Source organism: Tribolium castaneum, chromosome 2, assembly GCF_031307605.1.
Source record: "Tribolium castaneum strain GA2 chromosome 2, icTriCast1.1, whole genome shotgun sequence".
NCBI lineage: Eukaryota > Metazoa > Arthropoda > Insecta > Coleoptera > Tenebrionidae > Tribolium > Tribolium castaneum.
This window is the reverse complement of record NC_087395.1, coordinates 26,014,273-26,039,814: the sequence shown is the minus strand read 5'-3', so window position 1 is coordinate 26,039,814 and position 25,542 is coordinate 26,014,273. Positions and strand designations below refer to the sequence as shown.

General features: G+C 35.7%; 5 protein-coding genes across 11 annotated transcripts in view; 1 reads left to right on the top strand and 4 right to left on the bottom strand.

Moving 5' to 3' along the window:
* Window positions 1-13: 13 nt before the first annotated feature.
* On the bottom strand, window positions 14-1,100 carry LOC100142140 (inward rectifier potassium channel 2). The gene is made up of 3 exons (XM_008200285.3): window positions 1,048-1,100; window positions 298-1,002; window positions 14-254 (listed from the first exon to the last, which is right to left on the bottom strand). The coding sequence occupies exons 1-3, from the start codon at window positions 1,098-1,100 to the stop codon at window positions 14-16; spliced, it is 999 nt and encodes a 332-aa protein (XP_008198507.1).
* Window positions 1,101-1,149: 49 nt separating this feature from the next.
* Window positions 1,150-5,781, bottom strand: LOC103314382 (nuclear cap-binding protein subunit 3). The gene is made up of 3 exons (XM_015983761.2): window positions 5,507-5,781; window positions 1,525-5,121; window positions 1,150-1,475 (listed from the first exon to the last, which is right to left on the bottom strand). Exons 1-2 carry the CDS (start codon window positions 5,657-5,659, stop codon window positions 3,730-3,732), a joined length of 1,545 nt encoding a protein of 514 aa, XP_015839247.1. The 5' UTR covers window positions 5,660-5,781; the 3' UTR covers window positions 1,150-1,475; window positions 1,525-3,729.
* Window positions 2,058-2,558, top strand: LOC103314373 (hypothetical protein). Its single transcript, XM_008200287.3, has 2 exons — window positions 2,058-2,196; window positions 2,245-2,558. Exons 1-2 carry the CDS (start codon window positions 2,095-2,097, stop codon window positions 2,521-2,523), a joined length of 381 nt encoding a protein of 126 aa, XP_008198509.1. The 5' UTR covers window positions 2,058-2,094; the 3' UTR covers window positions 2,524-2,558.
* A 626-nt stretch (window positions 5,782-6,407) lies between the features above and the next one.
* On the bottom strand, window positions 6,408-7,948 carry LOC661699 (S-adenosylmethionine-dependent nucleotide dehydratase RSAD2). Its single transcript, XM_967847.4, has 5 exons — window positions 7,620-7,948; window positions 7,279-7,499; window positions 6,985-7,148; window positions 6,741-6,930; window positions 6,408-6,695 (listed from the first exon to the last, which is right to left on the bottom strand). Exons 1-5 carry the CDS (start codon window positions 7,867-7,869, stop codon window positions 6,531-6,533), a joined length of 990 nt encoding a protein of 329 aa, XP_972940.1. The 5' UTR covers window positions 7,870-7,948; the 3' UTR covers window positions 6,408-6,530.
* Window positions 7,949-8,416: 468 nt separating this feature from the next.
* The window catches only part of LOC661743 (uncharacterized protein), a 70,664-nt gene continuing 53,538 nt past the window's right edge, over window positions 8,417-25,542 (bottom strand). For 3 of the 7 annotated variants that reach the window (XM_967889.4, XM_064355256.1, XM_008200290.3), the window contains 4 exons: window positions 12,169-12,377; window positions 10,772-12,114; window positions 9,500-9,656; window positions 8,417-9,082 (listed from right to left, as the gene is read on the bottom strand). In XM_967889.4, the coding sequence (XP_972982.2) occupies window positions 8,895-9,082; window positions 9,500-9,656; window positions 10,772-12,114; window positions 12,169-12,377 (1,897 nt within the window). In that variant the 3' untranslated portion in view covers window positions 8,417-8,894. Of the gene's footprint in view, window positions 9,377-9,499; window positions 9,657-10,771; window positions 12,115-12,168; window positions 12,378-25,542 lie in introns of all 7 variants that reach the window. The other 4 variants (XM_064355257.1, XM_008200289.3, XM_008200288.3 and 1 more) reach the window with 4 other exon arrangements.

The following is a 25,542-nucleotide window of genomic DNA, read 5'->3' as shown; positions in this document are numbered from 1 at the left end:
GTGCTGTATTTTTTTATTTTCCCAACCCATTTTTTATTTCTTTCAATTTCTTGGCACTGCAGAGCGGAGTGTCACACGGTTCGAGTTTAAAAACGTCGCCACTCATTACATAACGTTGAAGCTTCTGGTCGTATTCAAAACACGACTTGAATCTGAACCCCCAGCGAATCTCCTCGTTGATATAAGACGTTTGACTGGTCGCAAACTGATTCGTTATCAACGAACTACCCGACACGGTGACAAAAATCTCGAACCTGGAACACGAGTCACATACAATTTTTTTCTACAACTTATTACCTATTTTGGAAAAAATCGCGCGGTGATAGGGCCCACAGCGGGCTTTCCTCGCCGATCTCATGCACAATATCACTCGGCCACAGAAGCATCGTATCAGAGTGAATTTCCAGTTCTTGTAGTTCGAAATTATCCGAAACGAAATATAGCTTAATCTCTGGCGAGATCAAGTGTTTGTTTAAATGGTCGCTAATTCGCAAAATCAGACACAACTTTCCGTTCCTTAAACTCAAGACCGCATTTCGGCTGAAAATCGAGTCAAATTCGCGCTTCAAAGGCTTGCAAATTTTCAAAATCACGATGGAAGTGAAGGCACCATCCAGCAAAATCATGGCAAAGGTGTTCAAAGTCAGGATAATCCAAGCGATCTTGCAGTGATCGCTCGGGTACAAGTACCCATACCCGGTGGTTGTGATGCTCTCAATGCTCAGGAGGAGGTAACTGGTGAAGTGTTTGTTGGACTGGATGCAGAGGTCCTGGGTTTTGGCGAAGTCGCCACTCAGCCAAGCGTCAAGCATCCACAGGCCGGCGAAAATTAGGTAGAAAAAGGCGTTTGAAAGAGTTACGAAAAGTGTGACCCATCTCCAGCGGACCTGGACCAGAGTGGTGGCAAGGTCTTTGGTGAAACGGAGGTATTTTGACGGGAGGTGCGTCTGGTCCAGGTTTATGTGGCCGGTCTTGCTCATCAACCGACGAATTTTGATTTTTCTACAGCCGTTCAAATTATGATTCGAATAAATCAAGCGTTCTCACCTGAGTGACTTTTTTTCTATTTTTTTCAACACTAGCGGAAAATTCTCGCTCATTTCGAGGCGCAAAACAAGCTAATCTGGGTTTAGGTAATCAGTGCAAACGTTAATAAAAGGAGATTTTATTTTTATTGCTCATTACACTCTTGAGAAAATGAGGTATTTGGTGTCTTTCTTCGAATCCTTCTTCTCCTTGTTCTTGCCGCCTTCTGAGACCGTGGTCTCCACGTACCACTGCGACTTGATGTGGACGGCAGTGTAGCCCACGGCCACGTTCCACTCCGACTCGTTGTGCTTCTCTTGGAACAGTTCAGAGTACATTTTGGCTTTGTCCAGAGGGTCCGAATAGACAGCATAGGCCTCTTTCAGGCACTCGACAGCGTCCACAATGTAGTGGATCGAAGGGACTTGGGTCACATTAGTGGCATGAATCTACAAATTTGATTTTAAAATCCTATAAAAAATTCAAAAAAAAACTTACAACAACTTCGGCGGGAGTGTCGCCCTTGGGCAAGACTTTGGCACTCGCTGCGAGCACGCACAGGGCAAGAACAACAAAAGTCGACATTTTGGAGCTATCTAATGAGAAAGTCAAGTTTCGGGTGCTTATATACAGAGGGGTAAACAATCTCAAGTGTTTGTAATCGTGAGAAAGATACTCGGAAAAATTGACCCAATTGACGTCTCCGATCGGAAAAATCGGTAGTAACGGAGTTGGCTTCGAATTCTTGTGATTTTGGTTGCCCTAGCAACGCCCTGCCAAAGAATTTGAACGGACTTACATCCAAACGGCACGTGTTTTAATCTCAGGTCACTCGATTCTACGTGAAAGCTCTCGTACTGATAACATTTCTTCGAACTTTAGTAATAAGTAAATAGGTTAAAAAACAATTATTTACGATCGGTTTGTACTTAAGGAATTCACACAATCTGATAAAACCCTCAAACACACGAAATCGGAAAAGTTTGGGTCAACAAACACTTGTACTTGTTGACTTGTTCGTGGGTATATATTGGGGACCCGGTCGCGAAAAAATAGTAGAAGGCAGTCATGGCTCGAGTTTTTGTCACAGTTTGTTGTTTCGTAGCGTTTGGCGCTCTAGTGCTTGGGGGGACAGTCGGCGAAGAGAAGAAGCCCAAAGCGACTATTGCTGTAAGTTTTACGACACGAGCGTACCGAGTGAGTTAATTTTTTGTGTAGGTTCAAGCGACAAACAACACTCAAGTGCCGTCGGTCACTTACATTGTGAGTGCTGTCGAGTGTTTGGAAGAAGCTTATTCGATTTATGACAATGACGAGGATCGAGCCACTTTGTACGCAGCCCTCTTTGAGGAGAAACACAACGGGTCGTGGAATGTGATCGTTGGTTACACGGCTGTTTTTGTCCATTCTGATATCTACGTCGAGACGATGGTTACGGGCGAAAAGAGCAAAAAGAGCGACGATGCCAACAAATTGTTTTTCATTTATTCCGACTAATTTGGTCGAAAATAATAAATTTTTGTAAATTTTAATAGCGAACTCTTCTATTTATAAATTTTCCTACACATACAAGAATTTAAAAACATTATTCGCTTATTGCTTTCCTTTTATTGTGTTTTTACAGCACGAACAAACACAGCGAGTGACATAAACTCATATGCAAATAAATATTTCTTGCTCTCATTAAAGTTCACTCAACAAACATTATCAAACACCATCAATTACTTAAATCTAGAGTGCTTTCGAGTGTGTCGAAGAGTCTGATTCTATTTATATTCATTATGAGGACCGAACGACTTTGTACGCTTTGAAGAAAAACACAGTGACGCTTAAACAAATAATGATTAATTTTTTCTGATCTTAATTTTAAGAACCTGCGAATATTGATGAACAAGATGTAGAACATTCTGAAGAAAAAAAAAATTTTTTTCAAAGAATAGTTATTCTGTTATTGTACCAAATAGTATCATGCTCCGAACTCTTAAATAAATTAATTTATATGTCTATATTTCTCTTAAGAGGACAGCTCCATTAACCGGACAAAAAACGTGTCACGTCGGTGTCCGCTTATTGGAGATTTCACTGTAATTCGGTCGAGAATACCGACCTTTGGTTAAGCGAAATGAAATTACGAAATGCACCAAAATTATTCACTTATCATAAAATGTTCAAGAGCTGTGATTTTTTTAATAGACTACTGCAATTGAAATTTTCGATAAAAATTTACGTGACAGATAAGTACTAACAACTTGGGTACGTTTTACTCAGTTTGAGAATTTAAAAATGGCTGGTTACGATTCAAAAATTTACGCCAATTTTTCGTAGTTCCAAAGTTCAGTCATTTTGAAAATTAAATTAACGCAAATCTCACCAAATAATAAATAACAATAGGCTAAAGTCGCGATTAGTGATTTTTTACAACACGAGCAACACCGAGGGACGTAATGCATATGCAAATGTTTGTTTTTTCAATAAACAGTCAAGTGCCATCAGTCACTTAAACTGTGAGTGGTTTCAAGTGTCTCGAAGAGGCTGACTATTTATAACTATGAGGAAAAATAGAATGACGACAGTACGACACTCAAACAAATAAATAGATAAGTGCGTTTTTGTAGTTTTAATATCGAAATCCTTCACTTATATACATACAAGAATTTAAAAAACCTCACAATTACAGTAAATAAAATAAATTAAAAAAGTAAATTATTTCCTCTTAAAGTGGTCGTTATTGATTTCAATCTTCAACGGACTCTTGTAGACAGTCTCCCGCTCATTTTCGGACTCCTCCTCCTCCTCACTCCCACTAACCCTTGACCAGGCGACAGCCGAGGCAACAGCCGGTTTCTTCTGCGTTTTAATAACCACAGCCACCTTACTTTTCGGTTTATCATGCCTATAATCATCAAACTCCTCCTCCTCCTCCTCGCTTTGCGGCGACTGTCTCCTCCGTCGCGGTTTAACCGCCGGTTCGGTTTTAATCTCAAAAACCATTTTCTTGCTCCGGTTCTTCAACCGCGTCCCCAAATCGAACACTTCCGGTTCGGTTTTATCCAACTTGGCGTGCGTCCGGTTCGCCATATTCAAAACCGCCCTCAAGTCGGAATTCGACGATTTATCTTCGTCAATCTTCCGAATCTGTGTATTGATCCGTTTCAGCATTTGCTTCCGCTTCATCTTCTCTTCCTCCTCGTCGGCGTACATGCGCATGCGTGGAATCTTCGTCTTCTTCACCGGTTCGCCGCCATCTTCGTCTTTTACCCGTTTGGTGCCGAGGCGCACTCGGAGACTTTCGTTTCTAACTTCGACTTTCGGTTCGGTTCGCTCTTTTTCGCGAAATGCCGAGTCCTCGTCCCAGTTTTTGGCGAGGACTGACCAGGGGTTTTCGTCGCAGGTTTTCATGTCTTTGTTGCGGCCGAAAATGCCACTGGTGCCGCCTTTTAGGGGCTTTTTCCCCTGGTTTTTGTAGTAACGAGCGAATTGTTCCGACTTGAAGGGTTTTTTGTCGCTGATTAGGGCGAACCTCATTAGGATGCACTTGAAGTTGGGGTGTTTTTTGCCCAAACGCCAGTAACCCGGAGGTATGGTCGAGGTAATTTCGGAAATGTCGACTGAATTCGCGCCGTTCAGCAACTTGCTCAAGGGATTTTCCTCGATTTCTTCTTGTAGCTGTATTTCGCGGTTTTTGTTCAAAATGAGGATGCTTTGGTCGTCTTCACTCTCGTTCAAGTTGTCGAAATAACTGGTGTCGTCCCGCACGGGCATGCCTCTGACCGGCTTGGACATGAAATGCAGTGCCCTTGCGGCGGCGATTTTATCGCCCCAGACGACGTTACAGCACTCCTCGTCTATCCATTCGACGGAAACTGGGGCATATTCCAGAAAATAATCTAAAATATCGCCCGCGGTCATTTGGCCGATGCCTCGCAAATGGATTACCTCAAACCTCACGTTTGACTCATTTGTGGCATTTATGCCCAAACTAGAGTGAAGCAAGTGCAAGTCGTCGTCGGTGAAATTCTTTATCTCTTCCGGGTTCAAGCAGAAGCGACGAGCGCGCTCTTGCAGCTTCTCCTTCTTGTCCAGAAGGCCCGACTTCTGGAAAAAATTTCAATTTGGCCCATTTTTCCAACACTGAGGCGATTCTTCGAGGGATATTCAACAAGTTTGGCAAAATACACGCGTTTTTGTGACAACAGATGCGAAAAATAGTGTTTTATCAGTCCGAACGCCCGAAAAAATTTGAATTTGGCGCCATTTTTCCAAAACCACTGAGCACGATTATTCCCAAGAACTTCAACAAATTTGGTTAAATATCGCGATTCGATTAGTTTTAAGTTAGATTAAGCAATTTTGGTGCGATATGCATGAAAATCGCTCCGTTTTGGTCATTTTTTGTGATAATAGTCATTGTTTGACGTCCAATTATTTGGTGACAGGGGGGCAAAAAATGTAAACACTGCGTGGGCGTAACAATACGAACCTCCAGGAGCCGTTCGTTTGGCTGCAGCGGGCCCGTTTGTTGGGCTAGGGCCCCCTTGGAGTCGCTGTCGGAGATCTCGCCCTCCTCGTTGTCGTCCACTTCCATGCCCTCGACGAGGTTATTTTGGATTTCCACGCGAATGTTTGGCCGCATTTTCGGACGTTTTGTGATAAAATACTACCAAATAAACACGATACCGAGAAAACTTTTACATTATTCTAGCGGTTATCGTTGAAAGTTACTAGAAAAGTTACTAGATTCAAAATGGTGGCTTGAGCGACGCCACCGGTTAACACAGCTGTTTTATTGGTGGCCTATCCATAAACATGTTTAATTTTTGAATAACTTTTTGTCTTTATGTAATCCTGGTACTGGAACGGGTTTTCTAGACCCGGTTCGTGTTTAGTGGTAATGTACGAATTGTTGTTTCAATTATTTTCGACTTTTTTCGCAAAATTATTGAGAAAATTGCAAAACTCGAAGTGGACGACACGATTGAATTATTGGCGAAATTTAAAAACTTTCAGTAACTCCTGCTCTCCTTATAGCTGTGGAGGTCTGAGAGACTCCAATTGTTCGTTTCATATACACAGAAAGACCTGAATGACGGACAGACACTTTGAATATTGTTAAAAAAAGTGTGTAGTGGTGTAACTGCATTTTTTGTACATTTGGTTTCTTAAATCTCTTTACTTGGTTAATAATTAAATAAGCAGCTTAATTTTATAAAAAATGTTTGGTCTGGTAATAAATTTTCCGGTAATCTTTCGCAATTTCTGTTCTCCTAGTACGAACGGACGTCCAACAGACCCGGTTCATCATATGATTTCTAAAGGTCACTAACCGGGATATGTATTAGGGAAATAGGGTTTTTTGTACCTAACTAAATAAAAAAACTAAATTTGAACTTAAGTAAGGTTTATTTCTCCAAAACAAATTAATTATTATAAAAAAGTTAAACTGGATACAAACTATTAAACGTATTAATACTTCACTGTTGGCATCACTGAAAATTATGCAAAAACTACCAGGACAGCCTCTCGGCCTCCTTGGACCACTTGTAAAAGCCTCCCCTCTTCTTGAACATGTCTTCATCAAAGCCGGAAAATTTGAGCGCATTTTCAACCCCAATGTCCAGAATTGACTTCGAGGGCACTTTTGAGCCACTCGTACAGTCCAAAAACCGCATCTAAAAGACACAATTTAGCACAAAAAGTGTAAAAAAAACACATACGTATTCGTCAAGGATTAAATAACTATTCTGCATCTTGGTGTTCGATTCCGGAACCAAACTTTTGATGCTTTCATGTCTTTGGAGAAAGCTTTCGAAAGTTGCATCGTCGATGTAAAAGCGTTCGGCGTTTCGCAAAGCTTCAGGACCGGCGTTTTCGCCCTCGAGCAACAAACATTGAAACACTTTCCAGCTGAAAATTTGTTTGAGTTCAGTAGATTTAAATTAATCCTAATTTAATTGTTACCGGATTGGGTTTATTCGGCTGACTTGTTCACACATGTCTTCGTTTTGGTTGTAAGTGTTAACGACTGTGTTTAATTTGAACAAAACGTTGTATTTTTCGCACCAGTTGCGCACTTTTAGGATTTGCTCCAAGTGGTTTTTGCTCCCTTGTCCACGACCAATGAGCTAAAATTTAGCCTTCAATTAAAATAAACATCTTATAAAAAAGAAAGTTTCCAAAGGCAAAAATTTTAAATTGTTAAAGTTTGGGAAATTTTTTTCAAAATTTGGACCAGCAACTCGGAGCAGACTTTACCTTGTTGGTTTCCTCATTAAAAGAGTCGCACGAAACGGCCATAATGTCGACGTATTTTCCATAACTTTGAAACCATTTTTCGGTGATTAGCGACCCATTTGAAACTATGGAAACCGATGGTAGTTTCAGAGCCATTTTGCAAAATTTGACCATTTCGCCCAAATATCGCCCGCGTTTCACAATAAAAGGTTCCCCGCCACTAAAATTGATTTTTTCCATTCCTGACAGTAATTAGAAATTTGAGCAAACAGCAAATCTAATAATAAAACATGATGAAATTTTATCATCTCTCGGAGATAATTAACCACACAAGGAAAGACACTGACGAAACCCCAACTCACCAGCCTCCTTGAGCATCCTTAGCCCCTTTTTGGCAACGTCCAAATCCAAAACAAAGGACGTTTTGGCCGTATGGAAGCAAAAACCGCACTCGTAATTGCACTGTCTCGTAAAATGATAATTGACGCTTTTCGGTACAATTTGATCATTCACTTTTATTACGCCCGAATTTTGAAAATAATACTTCTGACACAAAAAAACGACCAATAAAACGGTCCAAAATACGAAAAACTCGTCAAAATCGCCCAACATGTTGCTACTACGTATTAATTTCACGAAATGCAAGGACAGGCATTTATAACGCACATTGGGTGTTTCCCCGAGTTTCACGAACAAATGCGCTGCGGAACGAACGCGCATCGTTCCGGAATTATCCTCCAATGGAAACGCGAGTTTGTGATTAATTTCGTGCACGAATCGAGTTGACGTGGCGTAAATATGCCAAAAATGGCGTTTGGGTGTTTACGAAAAAATCTACAAATTTATCGTTTCTAAACGTTAAAAACTCAATTATCGTGCAGAATTTCTTAAAAAATTAGCCAATAAACTCCAGATTTATGTGAAAAATGACATTATTTTTGCAAATTCTGAAAATTCAAGTACGTTTTTAGACCAAAAACCAAGTTTTTTTACTGTTTTTATTGAACTAGATCGAAAAAATCACCACATTTGGTCGGAAATGACAAATTATTTACCTTTCCTAAGCGTTTATTCGGCAAAATTTCTCAAAAGTAAACTAATAACTCACACAATCGCAATGGTTGGATTAGCTGGGGTTTAAAGATAAGAATAAAACACGTTGAATCATAATAATGTATTTATGTCTAAATTTGTACTAAATATAAATAAGTACCCTATATAAAAATACACTCTACACACAGTTTATACATAACCGCAACATCTGTATCTACCATGAAGATTGCTTTGATTTAGCCAAGAGATCATTTCGCCACAAGTGTGAAAATTTATTGCACAGCTATTGAAAAATCCGAATGAAATGATCACAAATTTCTAGGCCCTCGCATTCATCATAAAATCGGTTAAATATAACGTCCATTATTAATTTCATTATATCACAAAAGTACATTTGAGTGTACTACACATAATTCGTTTCGTTTGAATGAACCCAAAGTGTCTCAATAAAAAAAAATACGATTATAACCTATGTACAGTCTTATCTAAGCTCGCTACTCGTCGATAGTAAAATCAGAGTGAAAGTACAAGTCTATTAAAATAATTTACATATAGACAATAAATACGACGTTACAAAAAATAAATTAAACGTGGCTGACTTTGAGTGAAGGAATCCGCTCCTCTTCGTCCAGCTCATCCAGGAAATCGAAGCTCGCGACCGCTTCCATCTCCTTCTCCCCGTAGCGGACGAAAAAGTCGGGCCGCCCGATGATGGTCGGGCGCGACGCCGGCGACGCTCGCACGACGGCCAGCTCGGGGCGGGCGGCGTTCGCTGCAACGACGCCAAATTATCAGACGGCCGTCTCGGAGATGGGGGTGCACGGTGCCGAGGTCGAAGCTTGAAATCCCCAACATTTACTGTACAGTTCGCTCACACACCAAACTCGCATTCCACCGATTCGGGGAATCACCCGCCGAATCTTCTTGGAATGCCGTTTGATTCAACGAGCTATTAAAGAGCACTAAACCTACAAGAACAGAGGAGAATAGAGGAGACTAATTTCGATTCGTAGCTGAACGTACTGGTACCATGTTCGGGACTCAAACTCGCTTTCTCGTGCGATTTCTGCCGAAATTATCAAACAAAGCAGCATGCGGGTTAGTGGTAAAACAATGCGGTGCTAAGTGGTTAGTTAGTCCCGAAATTAAAAAAAAATGATTGCTTATGGTTCTACAAATGGAAAAGTACCTTTTTTCTGGCGGTGGAAGCGATGGATTCGGTGCAAGTGACCATAGTCTGGAGGGTCCTCGGTTGAGTCACTCGCTACACTGCCCCCGCATGACGACGTGGGGGAAGAGTCGCTCGACACGGAGGCCATCATCACGTCAAGGAGGTTCGCTCTAGCCTGGAAAAAATTAAATAAAATTGGAAAAGACCTATAATTCTAAGTTTCTGTACACACTGTTGTTCATCAAATCACCTATGAAATTTGGACATAATGTGCCGCTTAATTTAAATTGTGAATGTCGGCAAAATGACAGAACCGTCAAATCTAAAAACAAAAATCACGGAAATATAAAAAATAAATCAAGACAAAATAAGAAAAATGCGAAAAAGTGAGTAAAATGCTTCTTCAAAAATTTGACAGAGATGACAGTACTCAGAAACTACAATAGTCATTTGAACGAAGCGGCACAATGAATTTCATAGTCGATTTGATGAACGACCATTTTTGAACACATTGTATATGGTGTATAGTTCATTTTTTTTCTTATAATCTACTGTCAGTGTCATAGCCGTCTGTATTTAATATTTTGCACTCCAAATTTGACAACCGGTCATTGACACTGACGACTTACAACGATCTGTTGTATATTTTGTAAAATTTTTGAATTAATGAATAAATTTGTCAGCTAAAAAATGGCATCAATCCCAATTAAAAAAAAACTTTTCTAGTAATGCCAACCTGACGATTTTTTGACTGATTTTGAAAAAAAATCAAAAAAATAATAATCAAAAAATGTAGTTAAAAAAAGTTATTGGGAGTAATACCTACACAAAGATATTTGTCTTTTTACTTTTGCTCTATTTTATATGAGGGTGATCGTTTTTTGTTTGTTTTGTGTTTTGGTGTTATAATAATCAAGTGTTTTCATGTTAATTATACAAAAAAAATATAAAAAACAATTGCCGCCTATAAATTAAGTCAAGAACAAAAAAATAAAGCTCATTATTGTTAACGGTGTGTTTTTCTTTTATTTTTTATTTCAATTTATTATCTAATTATCAGAAAGAAAAAATGTCTTAAAAAATGTCACTTAAAAAAATTAAGATTCACGTCAAAATTTAACAAGGAATGACATAAATGACACTATAATGCCAAAATGTAGCATTTAAAAAATAAAATCGACATGTTCGAGAATTTCTTTACATGTACAGTGTGAATAAAAAATAATGACCAAACTATAAAATATAGTTATCTGGCAAAATTAGTTATACAGAGTGACTCAAAATCCTCACCTTTGGATCCGTCAAGTCAATATCCTTCTCGACATGCACCCACCCCGTTGTCCTGCACCCCTCATCCAACTTTTTCGCCGCCCCTAGCCCCTCCTCCTTATCACCGTTTGGCTCCTCCCCATTCTTAATCATTCGATTCAACTCGTCGATTACATCCTTCGAAGTCGCCCTCTCATGAAAACTCACAGCCCGATGCGGCGGCCCTTCAATAATATTACTTATCACACCGGAAGTACACTGCGGAAGTCGCTCCGACGTAATCACGTGATGTTGTGCAGTCTGAACAACCTCTACAATTTTTTGTTTCACTTTCGGAATTTTACTCTTTGGTTTCAAATCGTCGGCCTTCTTCGGCGACGACGCAGATGGCGCCAGCTTCGTGTCGCGTTTACGGCGCGGAATTTTCGAAATAATCGTCTCGGGTGTGCTTGTCGAAACGTCACTATTGCTCATTGTGGTCGAGCTCAACTCCACATTGACACTGGAGCAAATATCGACCGGTAATTCACTCAAATTCGAGCAATTCTCGCTGATTTCCACATCGATAGGGGTGACCAAACACACCTCGTCCGCATAGGCGAGATTGTGCTTCGTTTCTTCGTCTTTCTTCGCGTATTCTTCGCACAATTGCTTCAGTGTGACGTAATTCTCGTCACCGGGGCCTTCGATATTGAAATCTTTCGTGGCGTCGTTTTGTTTTTCGGCGATTAGGTTTAAAACGTTGTGAAATGTGTCACCGTTTTCGGCCAAGCTTCGGGACGAGGTCGAGGCGAGACTTTTCGTGCTTTCGAATTTGACCAATCGGTAGAAGTCACGTGTGAAGTCGGTGCCGGGTAGTTCCCCGGTGTCGTCGCTTAGCGCCGCCGATGATCGCTTCGAGAAGGTCTCCGCCTCCGAGCTGCTCGACCAATCGGGCGAGACTTGCTGGGGGGCGTATGGCCACGCCCGCTCGTTTTCGCCAATGAGGAGCGTGACCAGCTCACGGCCCTCTTTGTCCATCAGGTAACTCGAGTTGTTCCAAAGACATTCGTTTGAATCCTCCTCCAGTTCAAGGGCGTTGTTCTCTTGAATGCTTGGAAGGGTTGAGATTGATATTTGACCGGGAGTTAGGGCTTCTAGCCTCTTGCATTGCTCCCTTAGATCGTCGTTTGACAAACTCAAACTCCAATCCTCCAGTTCAGCTCGGTCGTATTCGAGTTCGAGTAAATCGCGTTGCTGTTGGAGGGTGGTTCTGGTCTCGTCGAGACGTAACCACTGCTGGATGTATTCAGCGTCCCATGTGGGACACTCGACTTCGGCTGGACTCGGCCAGGACTCATCACAGATTTCTAAGTTGGTATTACCTGAAATTTTGGTGTAAAATTTTTTTCAAAAAAAGATAATAAACGCAAAAATACCCCATAAAGTACTAGTGGCTTTGGCTCGTCGCAATGGATTTTTGTCGGTGATGTCGAGGAGAAAAATCGAAGGACTGCTCGAAATAGGCGAGCTGAAACTGTAGCAAGGACTTGGCGCTGTTGTTATTTTGATACAGAGGTGCGAATCGGAAAAGCTTCGCATGATGTGTTGAAAGGGCAGCATGTCTTTGCCGGGAGGATAACTGTTTCTGAAAATTGAGAATTTTTTTTAGACGCAGAATAAATGTAATAAATTAAAAAAAATACAAATCTTGCTTTACTTTTTTTTACTTTTTTTTATTAGAAATATGTCAACTAAAACCAAAAAATCAAAATCAACTCTGTACAAAAAGAGGTATCAAACGTAATACTTTCGAGAAATTTCGTTAAAAATAATCTGAAAAGTGGACAAATTACATTGAAAATGCAGTCTAAATAAAAAAAAATTGATCGAGGAATGTCTTCTTTTTTGTCTTTTTCAATTATTAAATTTCGCAATCAGAAACGCAATTATTTGCAAGAATTTTTTCAAAAAAAGTATGATTTCGTACCTCATAGTTTTAGCTTTTTATTCCTCGATTTTACAATAAAAAAATTCATAACTCAAAAACTAAAAGTCGTAGAGCAATGCGGTTTGTTCCATTGAAATCAGCGGCTCATTTTCTGTATTATACGAATTTTTAGCGCTTAATTTTCTTTATTTTTTCGATTAAACCCGGAGCCGCTCCGGGCAACGGTTCCGGCTACAGAGGCGATCAAAGTTTTTCACTAAAAAAATTCATAAAAAAAAAACTAAAAGTCGTAGAGCATTGCGGTTTGTTCTATTGAATTCTACGGCTCATTTTACATATTATATCAATTTATCACAAGAATTAAAAATTTAAAATTTTTTGCCTAAATTTAGGGTAGCCATTTGTCATAGTGGAAAATTTTATCCAACAAAAAAATTCATAACTCAAAAACTAAAAGTCGTAGAGCAATGCGGTTTGTTCCATTGAATTCAGCGGCTCATTTTCTGTATTATACGAACTTTTCATGAGATTTAAAAATTTTATTTTTTTTTGCCAAAATTTCCTGAGTAATAACACTTACCTTCAAGAAAGTGAAAAAATTATTTTTTTTTTAAATTCGTTCTATCATATTTTTTCGTATTTATATATGTCTTTACAACTCTCTAGAGTTGTTAAAAGTCCAAAAAAAGTCTATATGTTCGATTTTTTGATGTTTGATTTTTTCAATTTTCGTCGCAATTTTTGTCAATTTTGGGTACCCGGAACATTTGTTGAGCTATAGCTCCGGAACTATCAGAGATAACCCTATGAAGTGTATGATCGTTGGAAAGCTCTTTGAATTATCTATTTTTTTCAAAAAAAATTATTGTTCTCCGACTAATAGTTTTTGAGCAAATTGCAGATAAATGCAAAAATTGGTAAAATTTTAAAAAATTCATAACTAAAAAACTATTGGGAATTTGGCAATTTTTTCGATGCCAATCGATTCCCCGGATCATTTTGTATAGGTATGGATCAAAACAGTTCCACTTTTTCAAATAGTTTAGTCGTAATTGGGAAAATAAAAAAAATTAAAAAAAAGTTAACACCCCCCCCTACAAAATGGTCAATTTTAAAAGTGTCTCAGAATCAAATAAAACCTATTCTCTCTTATAGATTTTGATGTGCTCTTTACGATGGAACAAACCGTTTTCTTCTAGCTCTTTTAGTTTGGCCGTAATCGGCGTTTGAAAATTGAAAAATTTTTTGCGAGATATCGCCTTGAGTCCTATGCCATTTTGTAGAGTTTTTTATTCCGGTTGTCCTCGATTTTTCCGTTTCTCGATAACTCTAATAGTTTCGCCGTAATTGGCGGTTGAAAATTGAAAAAAAGTGAAAATGGAAACCTTTTTTTGCGTTTTTCTCGGAAACTGTAAGACTTAGAGCAACGAACAAAAAACCATCTGATAGCGCTTAATTTTCTCTATTTTTTCGATTAAACCCGGAGCCGCTCCGGGCAACGGTTCCGGCTACAGAGGCGATCAAAGTTTTTCACTAAAAAAATTCATAAAAAAAAAACTAAAAGTCGTAGAGCATTGCGGTTTGTTCTATTGAATTCTACGGCTCATTTTACATATTATATCAATTTTTCACAAGAATTAAAAATTTAAAATTTTTTGCCTAAATTTAGGGTAGCCATTTGTCATAGTGGAAAATTTTATCCAACAAAAAAATTCATAACTCAAAAACTAAAAGTCGTAGAGCAATGCGGTTTGTTCCATTGAATTCAGCGGCTCATTTTCTGTATTATACGAACTTTTCATGAGATTTAAAAATTTGATTTTTTTTTGCTAAAATTTCCTGAGTAATAACACTTACCTTCAAGAAAGTGAAAAAAAATTTTTTTTTTAAAATTCGTTCTATCATATTTTTTCGTATTTATATATGTCTTTACAACTCTCTAGAGTTGTTAAAAGTCCAAAAAAAGTCTATATGTTCGATTTTTTGATGTTTGATTTTTTCAATTTTCGTCGCAATTTTTGTCAATTTTGGGTACCCGGAACATTTGTTGAGCTATAGCTCCGGAACTATCAGAGATAACCCTATGAAGTGTATGATCGTTGGAAAGCTCTTTGAATTATCTATTTTTTTCAAAAAAAATTATTGTTCTCCGACTAATAGTTTTTGAGCAAATTGCAGATAAATGCAAAAATTGGTAAAATTTTAAAAAATTCATAACTAAAAAACTATTGGGAATTTGGCAATTTTTTCGATGCCAATCGATTCCCCGGATCATTTTGTATAGGTATGGATCAAAACAGTTCCACTTTTTCAAATAGTTTAGTCGTAATTGGGAAAATAAAAAAAATTAAAAAAAAGTTAACACCCCCCCCTACAAAATGGTCAATTTTAAAAGTGTCTCAGAATCAAATAAAACCTATTCTCTCTTATAGATTTTGATGTGCTCTTTACGATGGAACAAACCGTTTTCTTCTAGCTCTTTTAGTTTGGCCGTAATCGGCGTTTGAAAATTGAAAAATTTTTTGCGAGATATCGCCTTGAGTCCTATGCCATTTTGTAGAGTTTTTTATTCCGGTTGTCCTCGATTTTTCCGTTTCTCGATAACTCTAATAGTTTCGCCGTAATTGGCGGTTGAAAATTGAAAAAAAGTGAAAATGGAAACCTTTTTTTGCGTTTTTCTCGGAAACTGTAAGACTTAGAGCAACGAACAAAAAACCATCTGATAGCGCTTAATTTTCTCTATTTTTTCGATTAAACCCGGAGCCGCTCCGGGCAACGGTTCCGGCTACAGAGGCGATCAAAGTTTTTCACTAAAAAAATTCATAAAAAAAAAACTAAAAGTCGTAGAGCATTGCGGTTTGTTCTATTGAATTCTACGGCTCATTTTACATATTATATCAATTTTTCACAAGAATTAAAAATTTAAAATTTTTTGCCTAAATTTAGGGTAGCCATTTGTCATAGTGGAAAATTTTATCCAACAAAAAAATTCATAACTCAAAAACTAAAAGTCGTAGAGCAATGCGGTTTGTTCCATTGAATTCAGCGGCTCATTTTCTGTATTATACGAACTTTTCATGAGATTTAAAAATTTGATTTTTTTTTGCTAAAATTTCCTGAGTAATAACACTTACCTTCAAGAAAGTGAAAAAAAATTTTTTTTTTTAAATTCGTTCTATCATATTTTTTCGTATTTATATATGTCTTTACAACTCTCTAGAGTTGTTAAAAGTCCAAAAAAAGTCTATATGTTCGATTTTTTGATGTTTGATTTTTTCAATTTTCGTCGCAATTTTTGTCAATTTTGGGTACCCGGAACATTTGTTGAGCTATAGCTCCGGAACTATCAGAGATAACCCTATGAAGTGTATTATCGTTGGAAAGCTCTTTGAATTATCTATTTTTCTCAAAAAAAATTATTGTTCTCCGACTAATAGTTTTTGAGCAAATTGCAGATAAATGCAAAAATTGGTAAAATTTTAAAAAATTCATAACTAAAAAACTATTGGGAATTTGGCAATTTTTTCGATGCCAATCGATTCCCCGGATCATTTTGTATAGGTATGGATCAAAACAGTTCCACTTTTTCAAATAGTTTAGTCGTAATTGGGAAAATAAAAAAAATTAAAAAAAAGTTAACACCCCCCCCCTACAAAATGGTCAATTTTAAAAGTGTCTCAGAATCAAATAAAACCTATTCTCTCTTATAGATTTTGATGTGCTCTTTACGATGGAACAAACCGTTTTCTTCTAGCTCTTTTAGTTTGGCCGTAATCGGCGTTTGAAAATTGAAAAATTTTTTGCGAGATATCGCCTTGAGTCCTATGCCATTTTGTAAAGTTTTTTATTCCGGTTGTCCTCGATTTTTCCGTTTCTCGATAACTCTAATAGTTTCGCCGTAATTGGCGGTTGAAAATTGAAAAAAAGTGAAAATGGAAACCTTTTTTTGCGTTTTTCTCGGAAACTGTAAGACTTAGAGCAACGAACAAAAAACCATCTGATAGCGCTTAATTTTCTCTATTTTTTCGATTAAACCCGGAGCCGCTCCGGGCAACGGTTCCGGCTACAGAGGCGATCAAAGTTTTTCACTAAAAAAATTCATAAAAAAAAAACTAAAAGTCGTAGAGCATTGCGGTTTGTTCTATTGAATTCTACGGCTCATTTTACATATTATATCAATTTATCACAAGAATTAAAAATTTAAAATTTTTTGCCTAAATTTAGGGTAGCCATTTGTCATAGTGGAAAATTTTATCCAACAAAAAAATTCATAACTCAAAAACTAAAAGTCGTAGAGCAATGCGGTTTGTTCCATTGAATTCAGCGGCTCATTTTCTGTATTATACGAACTTTTCATGAGATTTAAAAATTTGATTTTTTTTTGCTAAAATTTCCTGAGTAATAACACTTACCTTCAAGAAAGTGAAAAAATTATTTTTTTTTTAAATTCGTTCTATCATATTTTTTCGTATTTATATATGTCTTTACAACTCTCTAGAGTTGTTAAAAGTCCAAAAAAAGTCTATATGTTCGATTTTTTGATGTTTGATTTTTTCAATTTTCGTCGCAATTTTTGTCAATTTTGGGTACCCGGAACATTTGTTGAGCTATAGCTCCGGAACTATCAGAGATAACCCTATGAAGTGTATTATCGTTGGAAAGCTCTTTGAATTATCTATTTTTTTCAAAAAAAATTATTGTTCTCCGACTAATAGTTTTTGAGCAAATTGCAGATAAATGCAAAAATTGGTAAAATTTTAAAAAATTCATAACTAAAAAACTATTGGGAATTTGGCAATTTTTTCGATGCCAATCGATTCCCCGGATCATTTTGCAAAGGTGAGAATCAAAACAGTTTCACTTTTTCAAATAGTTTAGTCGTAATTGGGAAAATAAAAAAAATTAAAAAAAAGTTAACACCCCCCCCTACAAAATGGTCAATTTTAAAAGTGTCTCAGAATCAAATAAAACCTATTCTCTCTTATAGATTTTGATGTGCTCTTTACGATGGAACAAACCGTTTTCTTCTAGCTCTTTTAGTTTGGCCGTAATCGGCGTTTGAAAATTGAAAAATTTTTTGCGAGATATCGCCTTGAGTCCTATGCCATTTTGTAAAGTTTTTTATTCCGGTTGTCCTCGATTTTTCCGTTTCTCGATAACTCTAATAGTTTCGCCGTAATTGGCGGTTGAAAATTGAAAAAAAGTGAAAATGGAAACCTTTTTTTGCGTTTTTCTCGGAAACTGTAAGACTTAGAGCAACGAACAAAAAACCATCTGATAGCGCTTAATTTTCTCTATTTTTTCGATTAAACCCGGAGCCGCTCCGGGCAACGGTTCCGGCTACAGAGGCGATCAAAGTTTTTCACTAAAAAAATTCATAAAAAAAAAACTAAAAGTCGTAGAGCATTGCGGTTTGTTCTATTGAATTCTACGGCTCATTTTACATATTATATCAATTTTTCACAAGAATTAAAAATTTAAAATTTTTTGCCTAAATTTAGGGTAGCCATTTGTCATAGTGGAAAATTTTATCCAACAAAAAAATTCATAACTCAAAAACTAAAAGTCGTAGAGCAATGCGGTTTGTTCCATTGAATTCAGCGGCTCATTTTCTGTATTATACGAACTTTTCATGAGATTTAAAAATTTTATTTTTTTTTGCCAAAATTTCCTGAGTAATAACACTTACCTTCAAGAAAGTGAAAAAATTATTTTTTTTTTAAATTCGTTCTATCATATTTTTTCGTATTTATATATGTCTTTACAACTCTCTAGAGTTGTTAAAAGTCCAAAAAAAGTCTATATATTCGATTTTTTGATGTTTGATTTTTTCAATTTTCGTCGCAATTTTTGTCAATTTTGGGTACCCGGAACATTTGTTGAGCTATAGCTCCGGAACTATCAGAGATAACCCTATGAAGTGTATTATCGTTGGAAAGCTCTTTGAATTATCTATTTTTTTCAAAAAAAATTATTGTTCTCCGACTAATAGTTTTTGAGCAAATTGCAGATAAATGCAAAAATTGGTAAAATTTTAAAAAATTCATAACTAAAAAACTATTGGGAATTTGGCAATTTTTTCGATGCCAATCGATTCCCCGGATCATTTTGTATAGGTATGGATCAAAACAGTTCCACTTTTTCAAATAGTTTAGTCGTAATTGGGAAAATAAAAAAAATTAAAAAAAAGTTAACACCCCCCCCTACAAAATGGTCAATTTTAAAAGTGTCTCAGAATCAAATAAAACCTATTCTCTCTTATAGATTTTGATGTGCTCTTTACGATGGAACAAACCGTTTTCTTCTAGCTCTTTTAGTTTGGCCGTAATCGGCGTTTGAAAATTGAAAAATTTTTTGCGAGATATCGCCTTGAGTCCTATGCCATTTTGTAGAGTGTTTTATTCCGGTTGTCCTCGATTTTTCCGTTTCTCGATAACTCTAATAGTTTCGCCGTAATTGGCGGTTGAAAATTGAAAAAAAGTGAAAATGGAAACCTTTTTTTGCGTTTTTCTCGGAAACTGTAAGACTTAGAGCAACGAACAAAAAACCATCTGATAGCGCTTAATTTTCTCTATTTTTTCGATTAAACCCGGAGCCGCTCCGGGCAACGGTTCCGGCTACAGAGGCGATCAAAGTTTTTCACTAAAAAAATTCATAAAAAAAAAACTAAAAGTCGTAGAGCATTGCGGTTTGTTCTATTGAATTCTACGGCTCATTTTACATATTATATCAATTTTTCACAAGAATTAAAAATTTAAAATTTTTTGCCTAAATTTAGGGTAGCCATTTGTCATAGTGGAAAATTTTATCCAACAAAAAAATTCATAACTCAAAAACTAAAAGTCGTAGAGCAATGCGGTTTGTTCCATTGAATTCAGCGGCTCATTTTCTGTATTATACGAACTTTTCATGAGATTTAAAAATTTTATTTTTTTTTGCCAAAATTTCCTGAGTAATAACACTTACCTTCAAGAAAGTGAAAAAATTATTTTTTTTTTAAATTCGTTCTATCATATTTTTTCGTATTTATATATGTCTTTACAACTCTCTAGAGTTGTTAAAAGTCCAAAAAAAGTCTATATATTCGATTTTTTGATGTTTGATTTTTTCAATTTTCGTCGCAATTTTTGTCAATTTTGGGTACCCGGAACATTTGTTGAGCTATAGCTCCGGAACTATCAGAGATAACCCTATGAAGTGTATTATCGTTGGAAAGCTCTTTGAATTATCTATTTTTTTCAAAAAAAATTATTGTTCTCCGACTAATAGTTTTTGAGCAAATTGCAGATAAATGCAAAAATTGGTAAAATTTTAAAAAATTCATAACTAAAAAACTATTGGGAATTTGGCAATTTTTTCGATGCCAATCGATTCCCCGGATCATTTTGTATAGGTATGGATCAAAACAGTTCCACTTTTTCAAATAGTTTAGTCGTAATTGGGAAAATAAAAAAAATTAAAAAAAAGTTAACACCCCCCCCTACAAAATGGTCAATTTTAAAAGTGTCTCAGAATCAAATAAAACCTATTCTCTCTTATAGATTTTGATGTGCTCTTTACGATGGAACAAACCGTTTTCTTCTAGCTCTTTTAGTTTGGCCGTAATCGGCGTTTGAAAATTGAAAAATTTTTTGCGAGATATCGCCTTGAGTCCTATGCCATTTTGTAGAGTTTTTTATTCCGGTTGTCCTCGATTTTTCCGTTTCTCGATAACTCTAATAGTTTCGCCGTAATTGGCGGTTGAAAATTGAAAAAAAGTGAAAATGGAAACCTTTTTTTGCGTTTTTCTCGGAAACTGTAAGACTTAGAGCAACGAACAAAAAACCATCTGATAGCGCTTAATTTTCTCTATTTTTTCGATTAAACCCGGAGCCGCTCCGGGCAACGGTTCCGGCTACAGAGGCGATCAAAGTTTTTCACTAAAAAAATTCATAAAAAAAAAACTAAAAGTCGTAGAGCATTGCGGTTTGTTCTATTGAATTCTACGGCTCATTTTACATATTATATCAATTTTTCACAAGAATTAAAAATTTAAAATTTTTTGCCTAAATTTAGGGTAGCCATTTGTCATAGTGGAAAATTTTATCCAACAAAAAAATTCATAACTCAAAAACTAAAAGTCGTAGAGCAATGCGGTTTGTTCCATTGAATTCAGCGGCTCATTTTCTGTATTATACGAACTTTTCATGAGATTTAAAAATTTTATTTTTTTTTGCTAAAATTTCCTGAGTAATAACACTTACCTTCAAGAAAGTAAAAAAAAATTTTTTTTTTAAATTCGTTCTATCATATTTTTTCGTATTTATATATGTCTTTACAACTCTCTAGAGTTGTTAAAAGTCCAAAAAAAGTCTATATGTTCGATTTTTTGATGTTTGATTTTTTCAATTTTCGTCGCAATTTTTGTCAATTTTGGGTACCCGGAACATTTGTTGAGCTATAGCTCCGGAACTATCAGAGATAACCCTATGAAGTGTATTATCGTTGGAAAGCTCTTTGAATTATCTATGTTTTTCAAAAAAAATTATTGTTCTCCGACTAATAGTTTTTGAGCAAATTGCAGATAAATGCAAAAATTGGTAAAATTTTAAAAAATTCATAACTAAAAAACTATTGGGAATTTGGCAATTTTTTCGATGCCAATCGATTCCCCGGATCATTTTGTATAGGTATGGATCAAAACAGTTCCACTTTTTCAAATAGTTTAGTCGTAATTGGGAAAATAAAAAAAATTAAAAAAAAGTTAACACCCCCCCCTACAAAATGGTCAATTTTAAAAGTGTCTCAGAATCAAATAAAACCTATTCTCTCTTATAGATTTTGATGTGCTCTTTACGATGGAACAAACCGTTTTCTTCTAGCTCTTTTAGTTTGGCCGTAATCGGCGTTTGAAAATTGAAAAATTTTTTGCGAGATATCGCCTTGAGTCCTATGCCATTTTGTAGAGTTTTTTATTCCGGTTGTCCTCGATTTTTCCGTTTCTCGATAACTCTAATAGTTTCGCCGTAATTGGCGGTTGAAAATTGAAAAAAAGTGAAAATGGAAACCTTTTTTTGCGTTTTTCTCGGAAACTGTAAGACTTAGAGCAACGAACAAAAAACCATCTGATAGCGCTTAATTTTCTCTATTTTTTCGATTAAACCCGGAGCCGCTCCGGGCAACGGTTCCGGCTACAGAGGCGATCAAAGTTTTTCACTAAAAAAATTCATAAAAAAAAAACTAAAAGTCGTAGAGCATTGCGGTTTGTTCTATTGAATTCTACGGCTCATTTTACATATTATATCAATTTTTCACAAGAATTAAAAATTTAAAATTTTTTGCCTAAATTTAGGGTAGCCATTTGTCATAGTGGAAAATTTTATCCAACAAAAAAATTCATAACTCAAAAACTAAAAGTCGTAGAGCAATGCGGTTTGTTCCATTGAATTCAGCGGCTCATTTTCTGTATTATACGAACTTTTCATGAGATTTAAAAATTTTATTTTTTTTTGCCAAAATTTCCTGAGTAATAACACTTACCTTCAAGAAAGTGAAAAAATTATTTTTTTTTTAAATTCGTTCTATCATATTTTTTCGTATTTATATATGTCTTTACAACTCTCTAGAGTTGTTAAAAGTTCAAAAAAAGTCTATATATTCGATTTTTTGATGTTTGATTTTTTCAATTTTCGTCGCAATTTTTGTCAATTTTGGGTACCCGGAACATTTGTTGAGCTATAGCTCCGGAACTATCAGAGATAACCCTATGAAGTGTATGATCGTTGGAAAGCTCTTTGAATTATCTATTTTTTTCAAAAAAAATTATTGTTCTCCGACTAATAGTTTTTGAGCAAATTGCAGATAAATGCAAAAATTGGTAAAATTTTAAAAAATTCATAACTAAAAAACTATTGGGAATTTGGCAATTTTTTCGATGCCAATCGATTCCCCGGATCATTTTGTATAGGTATGGATCAAAACAGTTCCACTTTTTCAAATAGTTTAGTCGTAATTGGGAAAATAAAAAAAATTAAAAAAAAGTTAACACCCCCCCCTACAAAATGGTCAATTTTAAAAGTGTCTCAGAATCAAATAAAACCTATTCTCTCTTATAGATTTTGATGTGCTCTTTACGATGGAACAAACCGTTTTCTTCTAGCTCTTTTAGTTTGGCCGTAATCGGCGTTTGAAAATTGAAAAATTTTTTGCGAGATATCGCCTTGAGTCCTATGCCATTTTGTAGAGTTTTTTATTCCGGTTGTCCTCGATTTTTCCGTTTCTCGATAACTCTAATAGTTTCGCCGTAATTGGCGGTTGAAAATTGAAAAAAAGTGAAAATGGAAACCTTTTTTTGCGTTTTTCTCGGAAACTGTAAGACTTAGAGCAACGAACAAAAAACCATCTGATAGCGCTTAATTTTCTCTATTTTTTCGATTAAACCCGGAGCCGCTCCGGGCAACGGTTCCGGCTACAGAGGCGATCAAAGTTTTTCACTAAAAAAATTCATAAAAAAAAAACTAAAAGTCGTAGAGCATTGCGGTTTGTTCTATTGAATTCTACGGCTCATTTTACATATTATATCAATTTTTCACAAGAATTAAAAATTTAAAATTTTTTGCCTAAATTTAGGGTAGCCATTTGTCATAGTGGAAAATTTTATCCAACAAAAAAATTCATAACTCAAAAACTAAAAGTCGTAGAGCAATGCGGTTTGTTCCATTGAATTCAGCGGCTCATTTTCTGTATTATACGAACTTTTCATGAGATTTAAAAATTTTATTTTTTTTTGCTAAAATTTCCTGAGTAATAACACTTACCTTCAAGAAAGTGAAAAAAAATTTTTTTTTTAAATTCGTTCTATCATATTTTTTCGTATTTATATATGTCTTTACAACTCTCTAGAGTTGTTAAAAGTCCAAAAAAAGTCTATATGTTCGATTTTTTGATGTTTGATTTTTTCAATTTTCGTCGCAATTTTTGTCAATTTTGGGTACCCGGAACATTTGTTGAGCTATAGCTCCGGAACTATCAGAGATAACCCTATGAAGTGTATTATCGTTGGAAAGCTCTTTGAATTATCTATGTTTTTCAAAAAAAATTATTGTTCTCCGACTAATAGTTTTTGAGCAAATTGCAGATAAATGCAAAAATTGGTAAAATTTTAAAAAATTCATAACTAAAAAACTATTGGGAATTTGGCAATTTTTTCGATGCCAATCGATTCCCCGGATCATTTTGTATAGGTATGGATCAAAACAGTTCCACTTTTTCAAATAGTTTAGTCGTAATTGGGAAAATAAAAAAAATTAAAAAAAAGTTAACACCCCCCCCTACAAAATGGTCAATTTTAAAAGTGTCTCAGAATCAAATAAAACCTATTCTCTCTTATAGATTTTGATGTGCTCTTTACGATGGAACAAACCGTTTTCTTCTAGCTCTTTTAGTTTGGCCGTAATCGGCGTTTGAAAATTGAAAAATTTTTTGCGAGATATCGCCTTGAGTCCTATGCCATTTTGTAGAGTTTTTTATTCCGGTTGTCCTCGATTTTTCCGTTTCTCGATAACTCTAATAGTTTCGCCGTAATTGGCGGTTGAAAATTGAAAAAAAGTGAAAATGGAAACCTTTTTTTGCGTTTTTCTCGGAAACTGTAAGACTTAGAGCAACGAACAAAAAACCATCTGATAGCGCTTAATTTTCTCTATTTTTTCGATTAAACCCGGAGCCGCTCCGGGCAACGGTTCCGGCTACAGAGGCGATCAAAGTTTTTCACTAAAAAAATTCATAAAAAAAAAACTAAAAGTCGTAGAGCATTGCGGTTTGTTCTATTGAATTCTACGGCTCATTTTACATATTATATCAATTTTTCACAAGAATTAAAAATTTAAAATTTTTTGCCTAAATTTAGGGTAGCCATTTGTCATAGTGGAAAATTTTATCCAACAAAAAAATTCATAACTCAAAAACTAAAAGTCGTAGAGCAATGCGGTTTGTTCCATTGAATTCAGCGGCTCATTTTCTGTATTATACGAACTTTTCATGAGATTTAAAAATTTTATTTTTTTTTGCCAAAATTTCCTGAGTAATAACACTTACCTTCAAGAAAGTGAAAAAATTATTTTTTTTTTAAATTCGTTCTATCATATTTTTTCGTATTTATATATGTCTTTACAACTCTCTAGAGTTGTTAAAAGTTCAAAAAAAGTCTATATATTCGATTTTTTGATGTTTGATTTTTTCAATTTTCGTCGCAATTTTTGTCAATTTTGGGTACCCGGAACATTTGTTGAGCTATAGCTCCGGAACTATCAGAGATAACCCTATGAAGTGTATGATCGTTGGAAAGCTCTTTGAATTATCTATTTTTTTCAAAAAAAATTATTGTTCTCCGACTAATAGTTTTTGAGCAAATTGCAGATAAATGCAAAAATTGGTAAAATTTTAAAAAATTCATAACTAAAAAACTATTGGGAATTTGGCAATTTTTTCGATGCCAATCGATTCCCCGGATCATTTTGTATAGGTATGGATCAAAACAGTTCCACTTTTTCAAATAGTTTAGTCGTAATTGGGAAAATAAAAAAAATTAAAAAAAAGTTAACACCCCCCCCTACAAAATGGTCAATTTTAAAAGTGTCTCAGAATCAAATAAAACCTATTCTCTCTTATAGATTTTGATGTGCTCTTTACGATGGAACAAACCGTTTTCTTCTAGCTCTTTTAGTTTGGCCGTAATCGGCGTTTGAAAATTGAAAAATTTTTTGCGAGATATCGCCTTGAGTCCTATGCCATTTTGTAGAGTTTTTTATTCCGGTTGTCCTCGATTTTTCCGTTTCTCGATAACTCTAATAGTTTCGCCGTAATTGGCGGTTGAAAATTGAAAAAA